The sequence below is a fragment of the Terrapene carolina genome, unplaced genomic scaffold, assembly GCF_002925995.2.
Source record: "Terrapene carolina triunguis isolate 2854851 unplaced genomic scaffold, T_m_triunguis-2.0 Scaffold113, whole genome shotgun sequence".
NCBI classification, from domain to species: Eukaryota; Metazoa; Chordata; order Testudines; family Emydidae; genus Terrapene; species Terrapene triunguis.
The window spans coordinates 19964092-19987816 of NW_020664464.1; the positions used below are offsets into that span (position 1 = coordinate 19964092).

General features: G+C 39.0%; 1 protein-coding gene across 1 annotated transcript in view; it reads left to right on the top strand.

Annotated features, from left to right (window-relative positions):
- The window catches only part of DAPK1 (death associated protein kinase 1), a 126344-nt gene that overhangs the window by 64346 nt on the left and 38273 nt on the right, over positions 1–23725 (top strand). The window contains exons 4-14 of the mRNA XM_026652341.1: positions 2535–2673; positions 4184–4313; positions 4610–4658; positions 4746–4772; positions 5257–5409; positions 5559–5604; positions 9322–9411; positions 10913–11005; positions 15718–15837; positions 20749–20847; positions 21774–21872. Of these exons, the coding sequence (XP_026508126.1) occupies positions 2535–2673; positions 4184–4313; positions 4610–4658; positions 4746–4772; positions 5257–5409; positions 5559–5604; positions 9322–9411; positions 10913–11005; positions 15718–15837; positions 20749–20847; positions 21774–21872 (1045 nt within the window). The remainder of the gene's footprint in view (positions 1–2534; positions 2674–4183; positions 4314–4609; positions 4659–4745; positions 4773–5256; positions 5410–5558; positions 5605–9321; positions 9412–10912; positions 11006–15717; positions 15838–20748; positions 20848–21773; positions 21873–23725) is intronic.

Below are 23725 nucleotides of genomic sequence, written 5' to 3' on the forward strand. Positions count from 1 at the left end.
ACAGAGAACTCCGGGGCTGCAGGCTGCGGGCGCTGGTGTTCTCTGTCCCCGGCAGGCGCGGGGCCCGCCTAGTGCCCAGCAGGGGAGAGATGCTGGGGCCCCATGCCTGCTGGGGACAGAGTACTCCGGGGCTGCGGGCGTTGGTGTTCTTTGTCCTCGCAGCTTCTCTCTGGCTTCTCTCTTCTCTCTGAATTCATATATTATGTACTATTAAATATGATGTTTTTCATATTATTTAATGTACAAATACAAAAGAAGCCTTGAAAAATTGTTGGCGCCCGCCACACTCTTCTGAAAACATGAATGTGCTACTGGCCACAAAAAGGTTGGGGACCACTGAACTAAACTATGCTACCTCTCCAGGATAGGCCCACCACCCTGTGGCTACCTCCTGCAATTAACAATTCACAATAATATTTCTGGTAAGTATGGTTTTTTTCACATGCTGCAGTCCCCTAAAGAAAACCCAGTTTCCTGAAATTTCAGTGTCTAAATTTTGGAGGTGTGAAATTGCACAATGGCGAAAAATTTTGCCATGAAATTTTGTAGTTTTTTTTCAGTTTCACTCAGCTCTAGTTATAAAGCCCATACATATCTGGAATCTTGAACAGAAGTACACTTTCGGATGGCATCTTATGTTACCTGTTGCCCTAAATGAAACTGTGAAATTGATCAGTTTCACAGCCATCTATAGGAATAGTAGTAAGTTATGCAGCTATAGGTATCATTAAAATACCAGTAGAAATAAGTAGGAAGTATGTGACTGTAAAGGAGGCTTGTTTTTCTTGTGTTGTCAGTGGGAGTAAGATGAGACTGTAGAGGAGACCAAGTGGTACTCCAGTGCAAGCAAACATTGGTGGAAGTTGTTAGTGTGTTCCTGAATATTTCCCTCATATTTTATGACAGAAGACTATGGGTACATCTCCACTACAGCTGGGAGGGCACTTCTTAGCTGTGCATAAGCTAGCACACTAAAAATAGCAGTATGGGTGCAGCACCGCACGCAGCGGCTCAGGCTAGACACCTGACTATACCCAGGGGGTTGGAGTAGGATTGTACTCAGGCGGCTAGTGAGCCGTGTTTAATTTGTAGATATTTCATTTTTATACTACTGTACTAACAAAAGGAGTTAAACCTTTCCCTCATAGTCTCTAATTTTTGTATTTAATTATTATAGTTACCTTTATTCTTTATTATTATAATTGTTATTGGGAAGAAAATGTCACTTAAAAAAACCCGTTTTTTTCCACCCATCTTGATGTAAGCAGTAAGAATTCATTAAAATACACTTTATATGAAATTTGCATTACAATGCTGAAAGTTCTCACATAAAAACAGACTTAATAGAACAAGTCAAATGTATTTTCAAAAACTTACACTGATTATAAAGCGATTGTTGTATATTAATCCTATTTTTAATTATCAAAACTTCAAATCATGATCAAATTTTAAGATAGCGCTAGTGGACAGAATTAATAGCTGTAATTTTGAATTTGACTGTTGAAAATCACTATGTGAAGGAGTGAAAAATAAAGGAACTTTGGAGGGTTCCAGTATACTTCTAGTTAACGACATGATTTTTAAGATTCAAGAGGTGACCAAATAAACCAATGGTCTCAGTTTTAATCCCCAAAGTGAGAGGAATTTGAAAACTTTTAAAATGGTGTTCAGATACATTAGTAGGTAAAAAACAGAATTCAAGTCCTTATCTTGCCTCCCCCTTCTCAGTCACTGAGCACATCACCATCGATTCATGTTGATCAGGCTCCTACCTCAAATGACAAAGGGATTATCTTCAACTCCTTACTTTCCCTCTTCCCTCAATTCCAAGCTGTGTCCAGATCTTGCTGCTGTTTCCTACACATCCTTTCTGACCTTTGTCTTCTTTCTGCCCACATACCATCTGAAGTGAGAGTTTTAGGTATGCCCTTGAGGACAGGAACTGTGTCTTCCTCTGTAGAAAGTGCTTGGCATGTTTTGAGTGCAGTTTTAATATGAATGATTAGGGCACTAGATTAAATCAAGGATTGGAATGTGTTTTGGAATGCTCTGAGCACAAATAAAGCATGTTGGGGCTGCTGCTAACTGCAGATTGAATAAACCCTGATCTTGATACCTTCTAATCTTAAAAATCATCTATTCTTCTCCCTAGCATTTTGCTGCTAGTGTATGCTAAAACATACTTTAGTTTTCTATCTATTCCAGCAGTTATCTGTGTTCAAGTATATTTGCTTAACTTAACATTGAATTTTAACTTCTGTGAAGATGCATACACATGTATGGGGTATTTTAATTTAAGCTATATAAACCAGCACAGTTCTTGTTAAAATCTATCCACTGTATTCTCAGGAGTAGGGAAAGAAGTCTTACTGATTTTGTAGGTATTAAATTATGCAAATTGTCATGTTCTGTTTTGATATGAATGTCATTAAGAGCTGCTGGATGCTTTATAAAATGGCTGTGAGAACAGTTACGCTACAAAAATCAATAAGTTAAAATGTTCTTGCCGATAACCCCCGCACCTCTTCTCTCAGTGTTGCAGGTGGAGAGCTCTTTGATTTTTTAGCTGAAAAGGAATCTCTGACTGAGGAGGAGGCCACAGAATTTCTCAAACAAATCCTCAATGGTGTTTACTATCTTCACACTCTGCAAATTGCCCATTTTGATCTCAAGGTATGTTGGGCAGAAAAAAATTTGGGGTACTATAAGCAACCCCCTTAAAGTCCCGATTACGCTACCCCAAAAAAATCTCCAGTTGTAACACAGATCACATCTTGAAAATGTGATTGCCAGCCTATACAGATAAGGGAGAACGGAGCTGAGAAGTAATTGTTTCCAGTCGTCTTTTATTTAAAAAGCAAAAAATGCTTTTCCCCCATTTACACAGACTGGCAGTTACCAACAAAACTATGGTATGAATGATCTTGAAACCTATGTCAGGTTAGGAATTGTATGTAGTGTGGATGTGGTCTTGATTAGAGCTGTGCAAATAATCAATTTTTCAGTTCCCTGGCAATTCTGAAAAATCAGAACAACAAATCATTTGAGGTCAAAGAAAACATCTCATTTAAATTTCAAGCAATTTTTTACTATTTTAAAATAAAATTTAAGGAAATTTCAAAATAAAAGGTCATTTCAAATAAAAAAAAGTTGACACAAAATGCTTTGACTTTTTTCCCCCCAAAATAGTGTTTTTTCTACATGAACAATTGGGCAAAACTGACACCCATTTGCAAAACATTTTTATGTCAAATTTGCATTTTTGCTAAAAAAAAAAAAAAAAAAAAAACTTTCCGACTAATTTTACCCTACTCTAATTTTGATGCAACATTCTGAACTGGAAAATTCTTCTGGCTGTGTTTCCATTCCATGCATCTAATGCCTTCACTCAAAAGATCTGCACTTCTTTAAACCGAAACAAGACAACAAAATTATTTACTGTGAAGGATGGTTGTGAAGCAGGTAGCAATTTCCAAAAAGTGAAAAGACCGTTTCAGATCAATTTCTCAGTGAAAAGAAAAAAGTAATATTATGTGAGAAATGTCTATGTATTTTTGCATATGTGAACTCCATTAATATTTTGAATTCTTTTTAATATTATTTTACTAGTTTTCTCTTATCATACCCATCAATATTTTCATGTGTTGAGCATTTTGATATTTCTTCTTGATTTTGGGTTGTGGAGGTATATAGGCCCCAAATCAGGAAGGCATCTCAATTCAAGGAAGGTATTTAAAGAGGTGCTGAAGTCCTCCTGAAGATAATGGCCATGTCTACACTATGGAAACAAAGGTGAATTTTTAACATGTGCTAGCTAACACATGTTAAAATCCTAGTATATCAAAGGAAGTAGTAGTTTTAACATGTTCGTCGTCCCAGGTAGAGGAGAACCTAGGGTTTACCTCAACTAGCTAACACTTGTTGAACCTACAACTGCAGTGTCTGCACTAAAGGTAAAATCCTGTCACCACAGAAATCAATGAGCCTGTGCCATTGACTTCAATGGAGCCAGGATTTCACTTTAGCTAAAACATGCTAATCCATGTTAAAATCCTAATGTGGCTTCTCTAGGGAACGTGTATTTTTAAGGCAAGGGCAAGAGACTGAAACACATAGTTAAGTGCCTTTCCTTGTAGCCTGTGCAAATTATGAAATCTTTGTTTGTTGGTTTTTGTTTTGAAAGCCTGAAAACATAATGCTGCTGGATAGAAATGTACCAAAGCCCCGCATTAAGATTATTGACTTTGGCTTAGCACACAAAATTGACTTTGGAAATGAGTTTAAAAATATCTTTGGAACACCAGAGTTTGTTGGTGAGTACAGGTTATGCCTTAATATATTGTTTTTTCTTTTCCTTAAGCCTATGAAACCATGCATGTGGCATGTCTCAACTTAGCTATGATTTACAGAATTTGTGTGCAATAAATGACATTTTGAGATTTTGTAAAGTATACCATATTCCTCAGCAGTAACTTGGTTGTAAAAGATTTTCTGTTATAATGACATTGCAGGTTATAAATCAGTGTTTATAAGGTGTCAGAATTAAATAAAACTGCTCTTTGCTTCTTTGTTTGCTTATATACTTCACATACTATTCATTCTCTCTTAGCTCCTGAAATAGTAAACTATGAACCCCTTGGTCTTGAGGCAGATATGTGGTAAGTTAATGAACCATTCTGAGATGGTAGCTGTCATTATTATATATTATATTACTGTTCTGAATCTTTCCCTTTCTCTCTCTCCAGGAGCATTGGTGTAATAACTTACATTCTGTAAGTATCAAAATCCATAAATCATTCTTTGGGGAACATTTTATTTTTTTATTCTAACATTATATTCTGATTCTGTCCTTTTGGCTTTCAATTGTGTGGTGTATTTTTGATGTCAATAAGACATAGACATAGCATATGGCCACTTAACTAAACTGCATTGATTATACATGATTTTCACCTAATTGAAGTTGAGTAATCAAAAAAGCTATAGCATAATTGTTAAAATAATAGCTAAGAGTCAATGCTGAGATAGTGGAATGGAAGCCTTGTTTAGATCATTAGGCAGTGTTCCAAAGTGACTTTAATCTTAATTCTCTGAAGTTAAATCACAGCTTTCGTCTTTGTAAGATCAGGTCATCTTTAAGATATGTCTGAACTCTAAAAGCAGAAAGCCTCTTTTTTTTGCACTTCCTTGTCAGCTCTTGCAGGGATGAAATGGCATGTAGCATATAATATGTACTGTGTCCAATCTTACTTTTAACAGCCTAAGTGGTGCATCACCATTTCTTGGAGAAACAAAACAAGAAACATTAGCAAACGTATCCGCTGTGAATTATGACTTTGAGGAAGAATTCTTCAGTAATACCAGTGCCCTAGCTAAAGATTTTATAAGAAGACTTCTAGTTAAGGATCCAAAGTGAGTTACTTCTCTTCCTGTGTTAGTTCTGTGGCATCCTGAATTACATATCATGGTTCCATTTGTATTCTGTGTTTGTGCTTGTTAATTAAATATGATCTGCTAGAGTCAACAAAGTAAAAGGAGTATTTTTTTCCTCCCATTTAAAGGAAGAGAATGACAATTCTAGATAGCTTGCAGCATCCCTGGATCAAGGTTAGTGTATAAGGAATTCACTTTATATTCTCTTTTGTTTATCAATCTGTAGTATGTATACTTGTGCTTATTCAACTACTTCATGAAAACTAAAAAGCATAAAGTGGTGTTCCCACTTAATAAATATTGCTGTTTGCAAAGCTAAATTGAAGGCTACTGCATATTGGCTATAGAGTTAATTAAGTTATGTTCTGTACATGGTAGTGATCGGCAAGTACTGTAGCCCATTATTCAGACGACACTTGTGCTTGGTCAGGGAGAGACAAATGTTCAGGAAAAAGTGTACCAACAAAGATACGTTTTCTGAATCAAATCCAGTTTCCCCCTGTTCCTAACCATCTTTTCAAATCCCTATTTAAGTGTGGCTAAATGATGACTGAGCTAAGGAGAGCCATGTCTCTTCCTCACTCCCTAATTGGGCTAAGAAGGGAACTGCGGGACTGATCCACTTCTTGCCCAATTAATATTTTGGCTTGAGTCGGGTTTTCTAAGATATGGTGTCATCTTTTCCACAGGGGAGAGGGATAGCTAGGTCACAAGTGGGAGAATAGGGCCTCTGGCCTTTTTTGATAATACAGGCCACTTGGTGCAATCTGGCCCATTTCTAAGAGTATGGTTTTGAAAAATTAAAATAAAATTGTTCCTTCCCCTGCCACTTGTCATCTCTGGAAGACTTGATTTAGCAGTATCCAGAGAGGACCTAACTCCATCAATCATCCCAACATTCACTTCCATTTAATGGTAACATAATTTCAACAAGGAGCTCCTGGGAGCCTCATCCAGCACACTGCTGTATAATAATCTGTTAGGTCTTATTAAAATGCAGTTGTGCTCTGAAGGATGAGTAAAAATTGCACTTTGTTCACTAGATCTGTTCCCTGCATAAGTTCCGTCCTGTCTGCTTCCTTTTGTGAGCTAAATAAAGAGGGACAAAATAAGTGCATACTGCTGTTAGCCCTGCAGAGCCAGCACTCCTAATTGGAAGTGAGCTGGATTCTGTTCCTCCTTATGCACAATCAATAGAATAATGCTTTAAGTTCCAGTCGGTTTATACCTATGCAAAGTCAGTAAAAGCAGTGGAGTGATGGAAATGTCACTAAGAACATATTCTGGCTTGCCCAGAACTTTTATTGTGGGTCATGATGATGTACAAGATGCAGCTTGGCTCTCAAGGTACTTGGTTGAGTTTGCAAGGCTGGTAGTTAGGGGAGCGGGGAAATCTCTGCGTGTTAACTATATATAGCGGGTTTCATCTGGAAATCATTGAACCAGAATCATGGAACCTCTCTGAGACATTCTTACAAAGTCTCTTCAGAGTATAACTACACTCAACAGTTGGTTTAGTATGGATTTTTTGCACTAGAGTTAGAGCTGTGCAAATAACCATTTTTTCAAGTCCCTGGCCGTTTCAAAACAAAATAGCTTGGGATTGAACAAAACGTTTTGTTCAACCTGAAACTAAACATTTTGGGCATTTGACCCCTTTAATTTAATAAAGAAAAGGAATTTTGTCAATAAAGGGTTAGATTCACAAAGGGACGTTCACAAACGCAAGGTAGTGGTGTTGCCTCCTTTATACCTAGGATGTGGAAGATGCGGGTTTGAATCCCCACTCTGGTGCAGGGACTTGAATTCAGGTCTCACCCATCCCAGGTGAGTGCCCTAATCACTAAAGTATTAACTGTTGGGGGGACGGGTGTGTCTCAGTGTCTCCTATTAAAAGATATTCTACTTTGTATAAATTATTAAGTATTCATTGGAGCAGGGACTGGAATGTGGGTGTCTCCCCAGCTGAGTGCCCTAACTACCAGACTATAGAGTCTTTCTCTCCCCACGCCCCAAAGAAATATTTAATTATTTATTTAATGTGAAACAGCTTCAACAGGAGAGATTGTGAGACAGACACCCCAGAATACCCTATAGTTCAGGGAGTCCTGGGTTCAAATCCCTGCTTCAGAGTGGGGAGTCAAACCTGAGTCTCGCAAAAAGCCGGTGAGTGCTCCAACCACTGGGATATTGGGTATAATACCACCACAGTTCTGCGAGTGGCAGTTAAGTCTTTGTGACTATAACCCAAAAAACTGAAACATTTCAGTTTGAGATTTCTGAAAAAGTTTTGACCAAAACAGCCAAAATCAATATGAATTTGCAAAATGGTTTTGTCAACCCAAATCTGCATTTTTTTTTTGTGAAAAACTGCTGAATAATTTCATGCTGTTTTAGGTAGAGTAACTAAATAAGTTTAGTTACACTAGTATGAACTCTAAAAGTACACACACTTAAACTGGTTTAAATTGTACTTAAGCAGTTTTATATTAATGTAGTTACTCTGGTTCAAGTTTTCCAGCTACTGGCACAAGAGAAGAAGTTAGTCTGATAGCCTGAACACCCTGATTTTCTAGATATCTCGTCCTCCTGCCACCATTTGCCCCTGTTTAAAAAAATAACAATCTAGCACCCTAGTTCCATATGTTAAGCTAGATCGTACACTAGCATTTGGGGCCTTCCTAATCACAGAGAGTGCCAGGTCACTTAACACAAGGAGGCACTCATCTGAGGGTTGGTGCTCAGTGTTAGTTCTGAGAGCTTGTCTATATGGAGTGCATAACTCAAGTGTAAATCTACAGCGCATCAGCCTGCTGTGCACTAAGTGGCCAGTGGACCCTGCTGCCACACACTAAAACTTCTATAGAACAGGTTTACCTAAAGCACACTCTGAAACTTCTAGTTCATGGCAGCAGGGTCTACACTGCCACTTAGTGCGCTGCCAGCAAGAGGGCTGTAGATTCACACACCAGCTTGCCGCACATTAAATCATCATATAGGTAAGCCCTGAGAGGTGGCTTGCAGCACTGGAGCCCATCACAGTTGTAGCTGGGACTTGACTTGTAAACTAGTGAAATGAAATGGGACATGTTGGATACCAAATTGATTATACTGAAAGCAGAACAAAACCTGGGCTGCATTTATAATCAACCAGGAAATCCTTACAGAAAGCAGGTCTTTGCTGGTACACCAGGATGGGGGAGGGGTCTCTGCCTGACAGAGAGAAGTCCTAGGATAAGGATAAAAAAAATTAAAAGGTTTACAAAACATTTAACTTTCTTTTGAAACTTGCTACCTTATTACTCTGGAAAGATCTTTCAAATTAATAGAGCAGTCAACTACTCTGACTAAGCTCATTAGCTGGATGTTTCTGCTAAGGCAGTCAGCAGCAAAATAGTTAACTATACTGATACTTCTAATTTATGTTTAGAGGTGACAATTTAATGCCTCTGTGATATGAATAAGGTGGTACAATTGTTTGTCTATGCCTCTAGTCAGCACTGTATTCATAAACTGTGTTTAGGACACAATGAGATGGAACTTAGGGTTTGGGTTTTTTTTTTAAACTACAACTTAAGGAAAAAAGAGGGATGGTATATGTGCATAGAGACCCTAACTCTTTGGAACACATGAAATTTCTACAGGTGTGGCTTCCTGGAGTGCCTGCTGCTTTCTGCAAAGATACTGACTGCACACTCTGCTAGGTCTTGCATATTAGAATGGTGCCTTTTTGTATGCTTTACTGCAGTGCTGTGGACTTCACTGTCTTTGCAACCACAGATAATTGTTTAGTAGGAGTTAAAATTGTACAGCAGGAAGATGATTTTGTGAAAGCAGTGGCATAATTGGGGGATATTTAAAAATATCCTTTTGTGCCTCTTTTCCTCATAGCCTAAGGATACCCAACAAGCACTTAGCAGAAAAGCATCTGCAGTAAATATGGAGAAATTCAAAAAGTTTGCAGCACGAAGAAAATGGAAAGTAAGTTATTTAGCAAGTCTTCATAAAGCTGGTGATGAATGTAATGGCATTCTCTTCTCAGGATAAACACAAGTGAAATATTGTTAATTTTATTGCTTTTTTTTGCTCAAATGAAGTTTACTATCTGAAGCTTCATTAAAAATAGAAAATACATTTTAGTACCAAATCAAAGTCTTTGCAGCATGGGGGAAGAGGAAGGAGAAACTTCTTCTTGTGTTGACTGGAGTACATTTGTAGGCGCTCAGCTACTGTGGTTGTGGGGATGTAGCGTAAAAAGCTAAAGACAAATTCTATTCATTACTGAACTGAGTATGAATATTTAAATTATTGTTGGGCACTGAGCTGTATTCATTTTATATAAACTGTTTTTATATATTATCAAGACAGTCAAAGAACAAGAGTGCATATTTACAATTTGAAAAGCATTTATATTTTATTATATTTATTTGTATGCCTCTAATGTCATGTCAGATGTTATAGGTGTGCATGGCAGTGTAAATATGCAAGGAGACTAGTCTGAAAACAATTAAAAGGAAACAACTGGAGTTGGTCAAAAGTGTGGGGGGGAGCAAAAATTTGGTTCCTGCCCCACAGATTACAGTCTAAGGCTCTACACCTTGAAAGACTCAGAAGCTAGGCTCACATAAACCGAAACTGGGCATGGAATTGGCAGAGTATGGGTAGGTGTAATGAGTAAAATCAGCAAAGGAGAGAACTTCACTTCTTCACCACACGTACTGCGAGATCTGCACTGAAGCAAGGGAAGGAAGGGATGTAGCATAAGAAATCTATGTACAATGATACCAGAGTTAAGCGAGAGTCAGCAATGGGATGCATAAATTATAAAAGAGAAGTTCCTTCTTTGGAATAGAGGTCAAGAAATAGGATTTTTCTCTCTGGCTTAAGCAATAGAAAAAAATACTAAATATCTGCCCTCAGAAATCTGTTCGCCAAGATTCAGTGTCTGGTTTAGGTGGGATCAACTGTGTTTGTAAAGAGAAATGTCAGTCTTCTCTGGTGTCCAAGAAGAAGCAGTGTGTAGACATCTTCATCCTTTTGTATAATGTAACATTTAAAGGAGCATTGTCAGATAATTTAGGTCCAAATTAAAGTGTGTGTGTGTGTGTACATTTTAAAATGAGAAACCCCATTCATAGAAGTATTTTCATGAAATATATGGCCTGAGCAAGGGGAATTTAGTACAAGTAATTTTTTTTTGTTTGCATAGAAAAATTTAAATCCAATGTTTGCTACCCATTGGTGTTCTACTGAAACAAACAAGTCTCTTTTTTTACCAGTACAGATGAAACCCAATGAGTAAACAGCATAAACAGTGAAAACCCTGATTTATCAAAAATTCTTTCCACTTGAATGTGTTTAAAACCACAAATTTCCTTTTCTGTGGTGATAAAGTTTGTTTTAAAAGAAGTATCTTCCTATCACAAATGTTCTATTTGATATTTTAAGTAAAAATAGCTTTTCTTTTCTTATTTTTAAAAAGCAATCAGTACGCTTAATTTCGTTGTGCCAAAGATTATCAAGATCCTTCCTATCCAGAAGTAACATGAGTGTTGCTAGGAGCGATGATACTCTGGTAAGCATATATTTTTATTGGTTTAATGCTTTAAATACTTTGACATATAACAACATGAATACTGAAATATTTTAAAATGGATATTTTTTCCGATGTGGCAAGAATAGAATCAGGAAGTTTTAGGCCAGAAGGCTCCATTATGATCATTTATTCTGACCTCCTGCGTAACAGACTGTAGAATTATATTCACTAACTTCTGCATTGAGTCCAATAACTTGTGGTTCAAATTTATTTATCATGTTATTGTAGTTTGATTCATGAGAAACTTTCACACCATAGTAATGATAAAATAACCTACAAATGATCAATACATCTGAGTTGCTCAGGGTACTGTATGATATAAACCATAATTTTTTAGCAAAAAAGCTTAGAATATTTAAAATGAATAAAAATGTAGGTGCTGCTACAATGTAAACGTTTCAGGAAAACATGTGAGGGAAAGGAAATAATTATGAGCAACCAGTAGCCAAATTTGAATAAGTAAAGCAGTCAGATGTAAAAGCGGGGGCAAGCTGACTTGAGATGGATGTTAAGGAGTTGTGCAACCGAGGGCTCACCACAGTAAAGGCACAATTGCTTAGCATGCCTTAGATTTAGGAGATCTGTATGTCTCAGTCAGGAAACCACAGAAGTCTGTAGGGTTCCTTAGTTTTCAAGGTGTAAGAAGGAATTGTCCCTTGTATTAACACAGTTATGGAATGCCCTTTGTGTTATGACAGATAGAATGGAAAAATGTATGACACACACATTCTGGAGCAAACTTTTTGACCCGAGGGCCACATCTGGGTATGGAAATTGTATGGCGGGCCATGAATGCTCATGAAATTGGGGTTGGGGTGCAGGAGGGGGTGAGGGTTCCAGCTGGAGGTGCAGGCTCTGGGGTGGGACCAAGGGGTTCAGAGGGCAGGAGGGGGGTCAGGGCTGGGGCAGGGGTTGGGGTGTGGGGGGGGTGAGGGTTCCGGCTGGTGGTTTAGGCTCTGGGGTGGGGCTGGGGATGAGGGGTTGGGGATGCAGGAGGGTGCAGGAGGGCGGGAGGGGGCTCCGGGCTGGGGCAGGGGCAGGGGATTGGAGCACGGGAGGGGCTCAGCAGTGCAGGGTCTGGGTGGCACTTACCTCAAGCAGCTCCTGGAAGCAGCGGCATGTCCCCCTTCCGGCTCCTATGTGGAGGCGTGGCCAGGCAGTTCTGCGCGCTGCCCTGTCCGCGGGCGCAGCTCCCATTGGCCGTGATTCCCAGCCAACGGGAGCTGCGGGGGCCGTGCGCGGACCCCTCCTGACGGCCCTAAACGGAGTGCGGAGCGAGCCCCAACCCCACTCCCGGCTGGAGTGCGGGAACGGGGCAAGCCCCAGACCCTGCTCCCCAGTGGGAGCTCAAGGGCCGGATTAAATCGTCTGTAGGGCCAGATGTGGCCTGTGGGCCGTAGTTTGCCCACCCCTGCTCTAGAGCTTCAAGTCATACCACAGCTGTTCGTTGACGGGGTTGAGGGGGGGGGGGAAAACTTCTGTGCACCTGTTTGTGCATTATTAATTAGTGATAGGGCCAAGAGGCTCCAATTGGAGTTAGCATAATGGGGCTAGGCAGTGTGTAACTGCACAGTAAGATAGCAAAAGCAACCAGTAGAAATATGCCCCTTCATTCATCCGAGATAGATGTGTTGAGTTCTACTCTGTCAATACCTTTTTTTGAATGACACCTTGTGTTTGCTGTGTGTCATGTCTATCATCTGGCTATGACTGAAGCCACTGGAGGGCAATTCTGAGTACTCTGGAATGGCATAGAGGTGAGGATAGGCTTGCCCCAGAGTCCTTTCACAAAATTACCCTTCCTGTTTACTGTCGTGTTTAGTTGTGCTACCTGATTCCTGCATTCCAACTTCAGATGTAGCTAGCAGCTGCATATCAGCAGTGTGTCTGTATAACTTGTGGAAAAAGTTCAAGATGACAGGTGCTATAGAAATGCAAACAAACATGCTTGTGATTCTCTAATGCGCTGTTTCCAACATCCTGATTTATTACCATAGCAACTGTTCCTCCCTTTCTCCCCTGGACTGGTCTGCTTGACCTTCTGAATTAGTCAAGAAGAACAGGATGATTCAGAAAGGGCAAACTTCTAGTTGCACACAAGTTCTATAGTTGACAGCAATGTCAAGTGAAATGCAGACAGGAGGGCATTTTTAATTAATTTGTTATACTCTTTCTGAATGTAAGAGGGATTTTTAAAGACCTAAAGGTCAATCTGCATCCGACAAAGTGGTCATTCACCCACAAAAGCTTATGCTCCAATACATCTGTTAGTCTTAAAGGTGCCACAGGACTCTCTGTTGCTTTTTACAGATCCAGACTAACACGGCTACCTCTCTGATACTTAATCTGCAAGTGTAAGTCTGGATATAGACTCTCATATACTCTAGGACTGGAAGGGACCTCGAGAGGTCATCGAGTCCAGTCCCCTTCCCTCATGGCAGGACCAAATACTGTCTAGACCATCCCTGATAGACATTTATCTAACCTACTCTTAAATATCTCCAGAGATGGAGATGCCACAATCTCCTTAGGCAGTTTATTCCAATGTTTAACCACCCTGACAGTTAGGAACTTTTTCCTAATGTCCAACCTAAACCTCCCTTGCTGCAGTTTAAGCCCATTGCTTCTTGTTCTATCCTTAGGGTCTAAGATGAACAAGTTTTCTCCCACCTCCTTATGACACCCTTTTAGATACCTGAAAACTGCTATCATGTCCCCTCTCAGTCTTGTCTTTTCCAAACTAAACAAACCCAATTCTTTCAGCCTTCCTTCATAGGTCATGTTCGCTAGACCTTTAATCATTCTTGTTGCTCTTCTCTGGACCCTCTCCAATTTCTCCACATCTTTCTTAAAATGCGGTGCCCAGAACTGGACACAATACTCCAGCTGAGGCCTAACCAGCGCAGAGTAGAGCGGAAGAATGACTTCTTGTGTCTTGCTCACAACACACCTGTTAATGCATCCCAGAATCACGTTTGCTTTTTTTGCCACAGCATCACTCTGTTGACTCATATTTAGCTTGTGGTCGACTATAACCCCTAGATCCCTTTCTGCCATACTCCTTCCTAGACAGTCTCTTCCCATTCTGTATGTGTGAAACTGATTGTTCCTTCCTAAGTGGAGCACTTTGCATTTGTCTTTATTAAACTTCATCCTGTTTACCTCAGACCATTTCTCCAATTTGTCCAGATCATTTTGAATTATGACCCTGTCCTCCAAAGCAGTTGCAATCCCTCCCAGTTTGGTATCATCTGCAAACTTAATAAGCATACTTTCTATGTCAATATCTAAGTTGTTGATGAAGATATTAAACAGAGCTGGTCCCAAAATGTCTACATTGAAATCAGGAGATGTGATTGCAGCATGTGTAGACATACCTGAACTAGCTTTGATCTAGTTAGATCAAAGGTAGCTTGGATGACAATAGCAGTGTAGCTGTGGGGGCATGGGCTAGCTACTTGAGTATGTACCCAGGGTTCTACTCAGGAAGCTAGCCCAGGCCACCACCCCTGTTGCTGTAGTTATAGTGCTATTGGTACTTGAACTAGCTAGGTAGATCAAAGCTAGCTCTGGTATGTCTGCACAAGCTGCAATCACATCTCCCAATTTCAATGTTTACATACCTTGAGAGATGTTGAGCACCCTCCTCTCCTATTGACCTTGCAGGATGGGCCCAGAGAGTACATTAGACCCTAGGCCAAACAAACTTCCTTTCAGTTTATGCAGGTGTATGCCTTTTAGGTTTAAGCCCTTGGGAGCTATAGTTAGAAGCTTGTAAATCCGTAAGCTTTCTCTTTTTAGCTTGCTCTTCAGGTTTTAATGCAGTCTTTAGGAAATATCCTGTGATCAGCAAAGCTTAAACATTAGTGCATTAGAACGAAGTAAACATACTTTTTTCTGGGCATTAATAGTCTTAAAAATCAAAAATTCTGCAGAGACTTCTTTGTTACCCATTTTATCCTCCTGTTATCCCTCCAGTGCAAGTCGTTCTCACTTCCACTGTCCTTTTCTTATTGTTCTGCTTTTGTGCTATTTGTTCTAACACCCATACTACTCTTGCTCCTATTGCTGTACTTTTTAACACTGAGTCACCATTGAAGATATGTCACACCAACTCTTTAGCAGGCAAGTGCTAGTGTTTAAAACATTAATAAACTCAGGATAAGGAAGATTAGAGTGATTCAAAAATCAGGCTACATGATTTTCTTTTCTGTGAATTTTTGCTGACTTTCTCATGGAGAACACAGATCATCCCTGGGAAGTACAAGGTTTGTACCTGCATCTTATATTGTTGTTTTAGATGCATTTTTTTAACAAGTTCCTATCATAACTTGCATCTTCAGCTTTACTTTATACAACTCTCCATTTAGATGATACATGGAAAATTCCAGTAAGGAAACAATGTGGGAGAAAGACTTCTCTGGAATCTCATGCAGTAAATAATGTGTACAGATGTGGAAAAAATGCACATCTTATTAGGGTAAATTTTCCAAGCAGTGTTCCTACATTTTAGCCGAGTGACTCTTGTGAATACTTTTTCCAGTCTTGCAGCTAAATGGCTGTACAGTGCTTTGAAAATTTAAATTTCTTTGCTTATCCTGACAGGTACTGGGGGATTTTTTATTTTTTTTTACTATTATTATTTTGAAAGCAAATGATGTTTTTTTTTCTATTTCCTTGTTAACTATGAGGATGAGGAGGATTCATTTGTGATGAAAGCCATCATTCATGCCATCAATGATGACAATGTTCCTGGACTACAGCATCTCCTGGGATCTCTGACTAATTATGATGTCAATCAACCCAACAAGGTATGGTGATAGGTCTATGCTGCGACAAGTAGGGGGGGCCAGATATCACTCTATACAAGAACAAACAGATGTGGCTATAAAATAGAAATGTAATATTTGAAATAAGACTAACAGTCAAATGGCTTGTAAGCTGTCCTAGGAAAAGTTATGTTAGGAGTTCGTTGTTCATTCCTCTCAAACTGTCTGGATATGGAAGCCGTAATATTTTTTTCTAGGCCTCTGAAATGTAAAGGAGTACTGTTGCTTGAAAATCAGCACAAAAATTAAGTTTTGGTAATAAAAAGAAAAATCCCTAAAACTTGCAATTAACTATAACCACAAATATTTTAAATCATGATGGAAATTGGTGGGGTGGGGGTGGATTCAGGGAAAGGAGTGTTGTTTAATTCATTTTCCAGTCAAAACCTTCCCCTTTCCATACCAACATCACAGGAGAACATGCAGGTGTGCATGAACTTGTGTGCAGGACATCAGCAGGAGCCTGCCCTTTGTGAGTGCAATGGGCTACAGGGTGGGAGAAAAGCTCCTTCTGTACCTTTTTCAATGGGTATGTGTGTGTTTGCAGTACTTGCTGTAGCTATGCATTGGAAAGAGAGGAAATATAATAAGAGTCCACACTGGCTTAACCAGGAGATCTTCAATGATCTGAAATTGGAAAAAAAGTGTCCTACAAAAAGTGAGAACTAGATCAAATTACAAGGGATGAATATAAAAAAAACACACGCATGTAAGGACAAAATTAGAAAGGCCAAGGCACAAAATGAGATTAAACTAGCTAGGGACATAAAGGGTAACAAGAAAGCATTTTACAAATACATGAGAAGCAAGAGAAAGACCAAGGACAGGCTGATTACTCAGTGAGGAGGGAAAGACAATAACAGAAAACATAGCAAAGGCCAAAGTGGTCTTTTCACCAAAAAAGTTAGCAATGATCGGATGACTAACATAGCAAACATCAGTGTAAATACGATAAGATCTGAGGCTAAAATAGGAAAAGAACAAGTTCAGAATTACTTAGACAAGTTAGATATCTTAAAGTCAGCCGGGCCTGATGAAATACATCCTAGAATACTTAAGGAACTGACTGAAGAGCAATCTGAGCCATTAATGATTATCTTTTAAGAATTTGTAGAGGACAGGACAAATACCAGAGGACTGAAAAAAGGTACTGTATTTGCCCATCTATGAAAAGAGGAATAAGGACAACCACCTAGGGAATTAACTGACCAGTCAGCTTAACTTCAATATCCAGAAAGATAATGGAGCAAGTAATCAGTCAGTTTGTAAGCACCTAGAAGATAATAAGCTGGTAAGTAACAGCAGGGATTTGTCAGGAACAAGCCACGACAAACCAACCTAATATCCTTCTTTTACGGGGTAGAAAGCTTTGTGCATATGGGGGAAACAGTAAATATAATCATAAATGATTTGGATAATGGCATGGAGAGTACACTTACAAAGTTTGCAAACTGGAAGGAGTTGCAAGTGCTTTGGGAGGATATGATTAGAATTCAAAATGATCTTGACAAACTGGTGAAATGGTCTGAATTAAATAAGATGAAATTCTATGAGGACAAATGCAAACTATTATACTTGGGAGGAATACAAATACAAAATGTGAAATGAATGCCTTAGAAGCAGTGCTGCAGAAAAGGAACTGGAGGCTATAGTGGATCACATTAAATATGAGTCAACAATGTAATACTGTTGCAAAAAAAGTGAACATCTTTCTGGGATGTATTATAGGAGTGTTGCCAGAAAGACACAAGAAGTAATTATCCTACTCTATTGAGCACTAATAAGGCTTCAGCTGGGGTACTGTGTCCAGTTTTGGGCACCACGCTTCGGGAAAGAAGTGGACAAATTGGAAAAAGTCCAAAGAAGAGCAACAAAAACTATTAAATATCTAGAAAACATGACCTATGAGAAAAGATGGAAAAAATTAGGTTTGTTTAGTTGGAGAAGAGAAGACTGGGGGGGGGGGGGGGGAAACATATGTCTTAAAGTACATAAAAGGTTGTTATAAAGAGGAGGATGATAAATTGTTCTCCTTAATCACTGAGGACAGGACAAGAAGTAGTGGGCTTAAATTGCAGCAAGGGAGGTTTAAGTTGGACATTAGGAAAAACTTTGTAACTGTCAGGGTAGTTAAGCACTGGAACCAAGTACCTAGGGAGAGGTTCTGGAGTCTCCATCATTGGAGGTTTTTAAGAACAGGTTAGACAAACGTCTGTCAGGGATGTCAGGCAATACATAGTCTTGCCTCAATGCCAGGGGACTGGACTAGATGACCTATTGAGGTCCCTTCCAGTCCTACATTTCAGTGATTTCATAGAGGGGGTGGGGTGGGGTGGGACGGGACATGTATCATGTATCCTTGGTGTGGTGTGGGCAGGAAAGGAGACAGCCTGGATACCAGTGGCTTTAATGTATGTGTTGGTGTGAAGGGGATGTGTTTGAAGGGAAAGAGAGTGAATATTAGTTAGGAGCATGCAAGAGGATTTGTTGGGGGGTGAAATCCAACTATCAAATTGATAACTTTATTTATTTAAGACTACGGTAAAGGATTGCAGGATTGGGAGCAAGATTAAGGATGGTTTAGTGCATATCCGAATAAATTACACAAGAAAACTTTTGTAACTGTATTTTTAACAGCCATACAATGATGATGTAATATATTTACTCACATTCATGTTTCCAATGCACAGCTTGGAGCAGTTGCTCTCCTAAAACGTGTTATTCTTGGAACCAACCTTTGCTTTTGCTAGGGACTATTTCTTAATGCAGGTGAAGATACCTGCATTTAAAATGTTCCCTTTGAATCCCAGATTCAGGGCATCAGTTCTTCCTCTTTGAACAGCCTTTTAAAAATTGAGCATGTTTGGATAATTCACTTGCAAAAATTGGGTTTGTAAGACTTCTTTTTTTTTTTTTTTTTTTTTTAAAGGTAATAGCCCAGGCTACAGAAAGAGGAAACAGAAAATATGATATAGGAAGTAGGGTTGTCAAGCGATTAAAATTAATTGTGATTAATTGCAATGTTAAACAATAATAGAATACCATTTATTTAAATATTTTGGATATTTTCTACATTTTCAAATGTATTGATTTCAATTATATCGCAGAATACAAAGTGTACAGTGCTCGCTTTATATTTATTTTTATTACAAATATTTGCATTGTAAAAAACAAAAGAAATAGTATTTTTCAATTCACCTAATACAAGTACTGTAGTGCAATCAATTTATCATGAAAGTTGAACTTACAAATGTAGAATTATGTACTAAAAATAACTGCATTCAAAAATAAAACAATGTAAAACTTTAGAGCCTACAAGTACACTTGTCGCAAGATACTTACATGCCAGATGTGCTAAAGATTCATATGTCCCATCATGCTTCAACCACTGTTCCCGAGGACATGCGTCCATGCTGATGACGGGTTCTGCTCGATAACATTCCAAAGTAGTGAGTCCACACCTCATCCCTCTCAGATTTTGGAAGGCACTTCAGATTCTTAAACCTTGGGTCGAATGTTGTAGCTATCTTTAGAAATCTCACATTGGTACCTTCTTTGCATTTTGTCAAATCTGCAGCAAAATTGTTCTTAAAATGAACATGTGCTGAGTCATCATCTGAGACTACTATAACATGAAATATATGGCAGAATGTGGGTAAAACAGAGCCAGAGACATACAATTCTACCCTGAGGAGTTCAGTCACAAATTTAATTAATGCATTATTTTTTTGACGAGCGTCATCAGCATGGAAGCATGTCCTCTGGAATGGGGGCTGAAGCATGAAGGGGCATACGAATGTTTAACATATCTAGCATGTAAATACCTTGCAATGCCAGCTACAAAAGTGCCATGTGAACGCCTGTTCTCACTTTCTGGTGACATTGTAATTAAGAAGTGGGCAGCACTGTCTCCTGTAAATGTAAACAAACTTGTTGGTCTTGGCGACTGGCTGAACAAGAAGTAGGACTGAGTAGACTTGTAGGCTCTAAAGTTTTGCATTGTTTTGGTTTTGAGTGCAGTTATGTAACCAAAAAAAAAAAAAATCTACATTTGTAAGTTACACTTTCCTGATAGAGATTGCACTACAGTACTTGCTTTAGGTGAATTGAAAAATACTATTTTTTGTTTGTTTTTACAGTGCAAATATTTGTAATAAAAATAATAATATAAAGTGAGCAGTATACACTTTGTATTCTGTGTTGTAATTTAAATCAATATATTTGAAAATGTAGAAAAACATCCAAAAATATTTAATAAATTTCAATTGGTATTCTACTGTTTAATAATGCGATTAAAACTGAAATTAATTGTGATTTTTAATTATTATTATTTTTAGTTAATGGTGTGAGCTAACTGCAATTAACCGACAGCCCTAATAGGTAGTGTTAGATGATGTGTATTGTTCAGCTGTTTTCTGAGATGGGATGATTTTTACATGATGTCATTACCAAAAAAATCTTGAAGATCTCTGTGGTCTGTTTTCGTGGTGCAGTCACATGAAATTGCCAGATAAGGCAGGAAGGAAGATGGCATGTATCTCTAAAATAATGTGCCCATTGCTTATATTCAGACTTCTAAAACCTTATTTAGGAGCCTAAATAGAAGAGAACTTCAGGTGCTCAACTCATTTGAAAATGAGGTTGTGTTTATTTAGGTCATAAATATAGATGTAGAGCCTAATTTCAGGCACCCTAATTTGAAAACGCTGGCCCATGTTTGTAGATTATTCCCTGTAGACCATTTATTTAAATGTGACTTTCTCTCAATAATATGGAAAATCAGTAGTTCCTTTGTAAATTTGTAAGTCCAAATTGCTATTTCAGCACTCTTCCCCTCCACATCCAAATCTCTCCAAAGACAATATTGTTCCATTTTTTATTCTTTGTTTTCAGCATGGAACACCTCCACTGCTAATTGCTGCTGGCTGTGGAAACATTCAGATGCTTCAGTTACTCATAAAGCGAGGATCCCGTATTGATATTCAGGATAAGGTCAGGATTCTATTTTGTCGTAATTAATTATTTAAGTGCTCTTTAGTCCAGTACATTTTAGCAGGAGACAAGCAGGTCATGACAGATCTTTTATGGAAATAAAGAAAGAAACTATTAGCGAATACAGTTATCTAGTTTCTGCTATAGCAAAAAGACAAAGACAAAAATAATTTTTCTCCTTTTGTTAACAACTTTAGTTGCTACTAATGAGTTTTCTATCATAATAGTGGGTTTTATTTCAGCTAATGTACTAAATTATTTCAAGTTATTAATCTTAAAAGGTTGTTTATACTTTAGAAACTGTCTTCATCGAATTAGTTTAATATTTCTCTTACACCAAATTAGCCAGAGTGTTTTTAACAAACAGCTACAGAATGATAAATGTACTGTTTAATTACTTGAGCTGTCATTTCTATTAAAACGCAAAGGCTATAATGGAGATTCTTTGTGAAAAACATTTATACTTGTTTAAAAAAGTGTGGTGGCTTTGGCTGTAATAATGTAAGTTGCCTGAGCCACTAACTTGTTAAATCACTATGTATTGACTTAAAACATTTGGGAAAGTATTTATCTCCATGAAGTGTTGTTTGGTGGTTCTTCCTTCCACCCCCAGTAGCTTGGCAAACTATCTTTTAAGAGAATACGGGAATGTTAAGATAATTTGATATTAACTCTTGTTCAACAGACATGAAGTACCAAAACGTCAAGGGTTTGATGAAAGCTCTAATCCTGGCTCTTCTGAAAAACTTGTGGAGATTTTCTTGGTTTTATTGTTTCGTTGGTTTATTTTGGCTGTGGATGAGTCTACTGTTGTTCAGCACATACGTCAGTGTGTGCGCGCACAGCACGCACAAAGTTATAGCCTAGTGAATATCCTGAAGTGTATATTTTTGTTCATTACTTTTATAATCAAATATTTTGAACAGGCTGGATCTAATGCAGTCTACTGGGCTTCTCGACATGGTCATGTACAAACTCTGAAATTTCTCTGTGAGAGTAAATGCCCTTTGGATGTTAAGGATAAGGTAAGGAAAAAGCTCTTTTCATTGTCAACTTAAATGCTGAGAGTATATTTTTATAAACAACTGTATTTTAGGGTATGACAGGCAGCTTACTGTTGTTTTTAGCCATGCTAGCTAGATTACCTCCTACAACCCTAATCCTAGCTGTGGGAGACCTAACTCATAGAAACTTCCCTTAGTCCAGGGAAGCCTACCTCCCACAACCCTTGCCTGGGGAGGCACGCCCTCCACACCCCTACTCCTAACCTGGTGACACCTACTTCCTGGAAAATAAACCTATCTTGCCGAGCACTTAGTGCTAGATCCCTAACCCTAGCCTGGGGCAGCCTGCTTCTTAGAACCCTAACCCTAGCCTGGGGCAGGCTTACCTCCTGCAACCCTAATCCTGGGAGGCCTTAGTACTAGAACCCTAAGCCTAGCCAAATAAGGCTAACCCCCTGGAACCATAATCATAACCCGGGGAGACCTACCTCCTGGAAAGCTAACCCTTACCTGGGAAGTCCCACCGCCTCAAACCCTATCCCTATCCTAGCAATGTCTACTTCTTCTAAACCTAAACCTACCCTGCAGAGTGCTTAGTGCTAGAAACCTAACCCAAGCCCGGGCCGGCCGACCTCCTGCAGCCCTAGCCCAATCCCGGGCCGGCCGACCTCCTGCAGCCCTAGCCCAAGCCTGGGCTGGCCAACCTCATGCAACCCTAGCCCAGGCTCAGGGAAACCTTTTTCTTTCTATCATAACCCTAGACCAAGAAGGCCTAGGTCCTAGAAACGTAACCTTTGTCTGTGAAAGAACCACATCTTACAGTGCTACGCCTATGACAGGGAGTCCTACCGTCTAGAGCCCCTAATCTTAACTCATGGAGGCCTACCTTCTACAACCCTAGCCTTAGCTGAGAGAGGCTTACCATTCAGAACCAGAACCCTAACCCTATCCTGGGGAAGCCTACCTCCTAGAACCTTAATCCTGACTTGTGGACACCTACCTCCTAGAAGCTTGACCTTAGCCTCGGGACACCTATCTCCTAGAACATTAACCCTGTGGCAGGGAAACTAACCTCCTTCAACCCTAACCCTAGCCCAGGCAGGCCTACTTCCTAGATCCCTGGGAATCTGAGCTGCAATCACACCTTTGATTGCAGTATAGATAAATCCTTCATCAGTGAGACAGATCTAGTTGTTGAGGAAGAAGTCCTCACCTGTGCCATGTATCAAAGGCTGTCTTTGTAAGTCAAGTGACAATAATAATATAGCTAGTTTTGTAGTCTTGTAGTGATGGTCTTTTTATTGGGAAAATAAACCCATGCATATGAGTGTGATAAGTATATAAGTGCACTTTCCGTGCTCCTTAATGAAAATGCTTCAGTTTCTCATAAAGAGGATCCCCCACTGATGTCCAGGATAATATCAGGATTCTGTTTTCATTTATCCTGAATGAAAATAATTTTGTCTTGAAATTTTTTTTAAATTATAAATTACATTGAATGTAGCAAAGCTCAGTGCAATTCAGAGCTAATGAAAAATTACTTATCTCCACTAATGTTACTAAGGACAGGTCAACACTAGACATTTTTGCCATTGTAGTAAGGTCAGTTAGGGATTTGATTTTTATGCCAACAAGAGTCCTCATATAGACACAGTTGTACCAGCATAAAAGTACTTTTGCCAGTTTAGCTTATTTTGCTCAGAGCACTTGTACAAGCTGTACTGGCAAAAACATTACTTTGGCTGGATAAGCTGTATCAGGTTTGTAGTGGCCAGCCTGTTTCTAGTGTAGGCCTGGCCTAAATAAACTATTTATTTTGCTTTATGGAAGATGTTAATACCTGAATAAAAATTCTATTCTATGCTCTAGGAGCC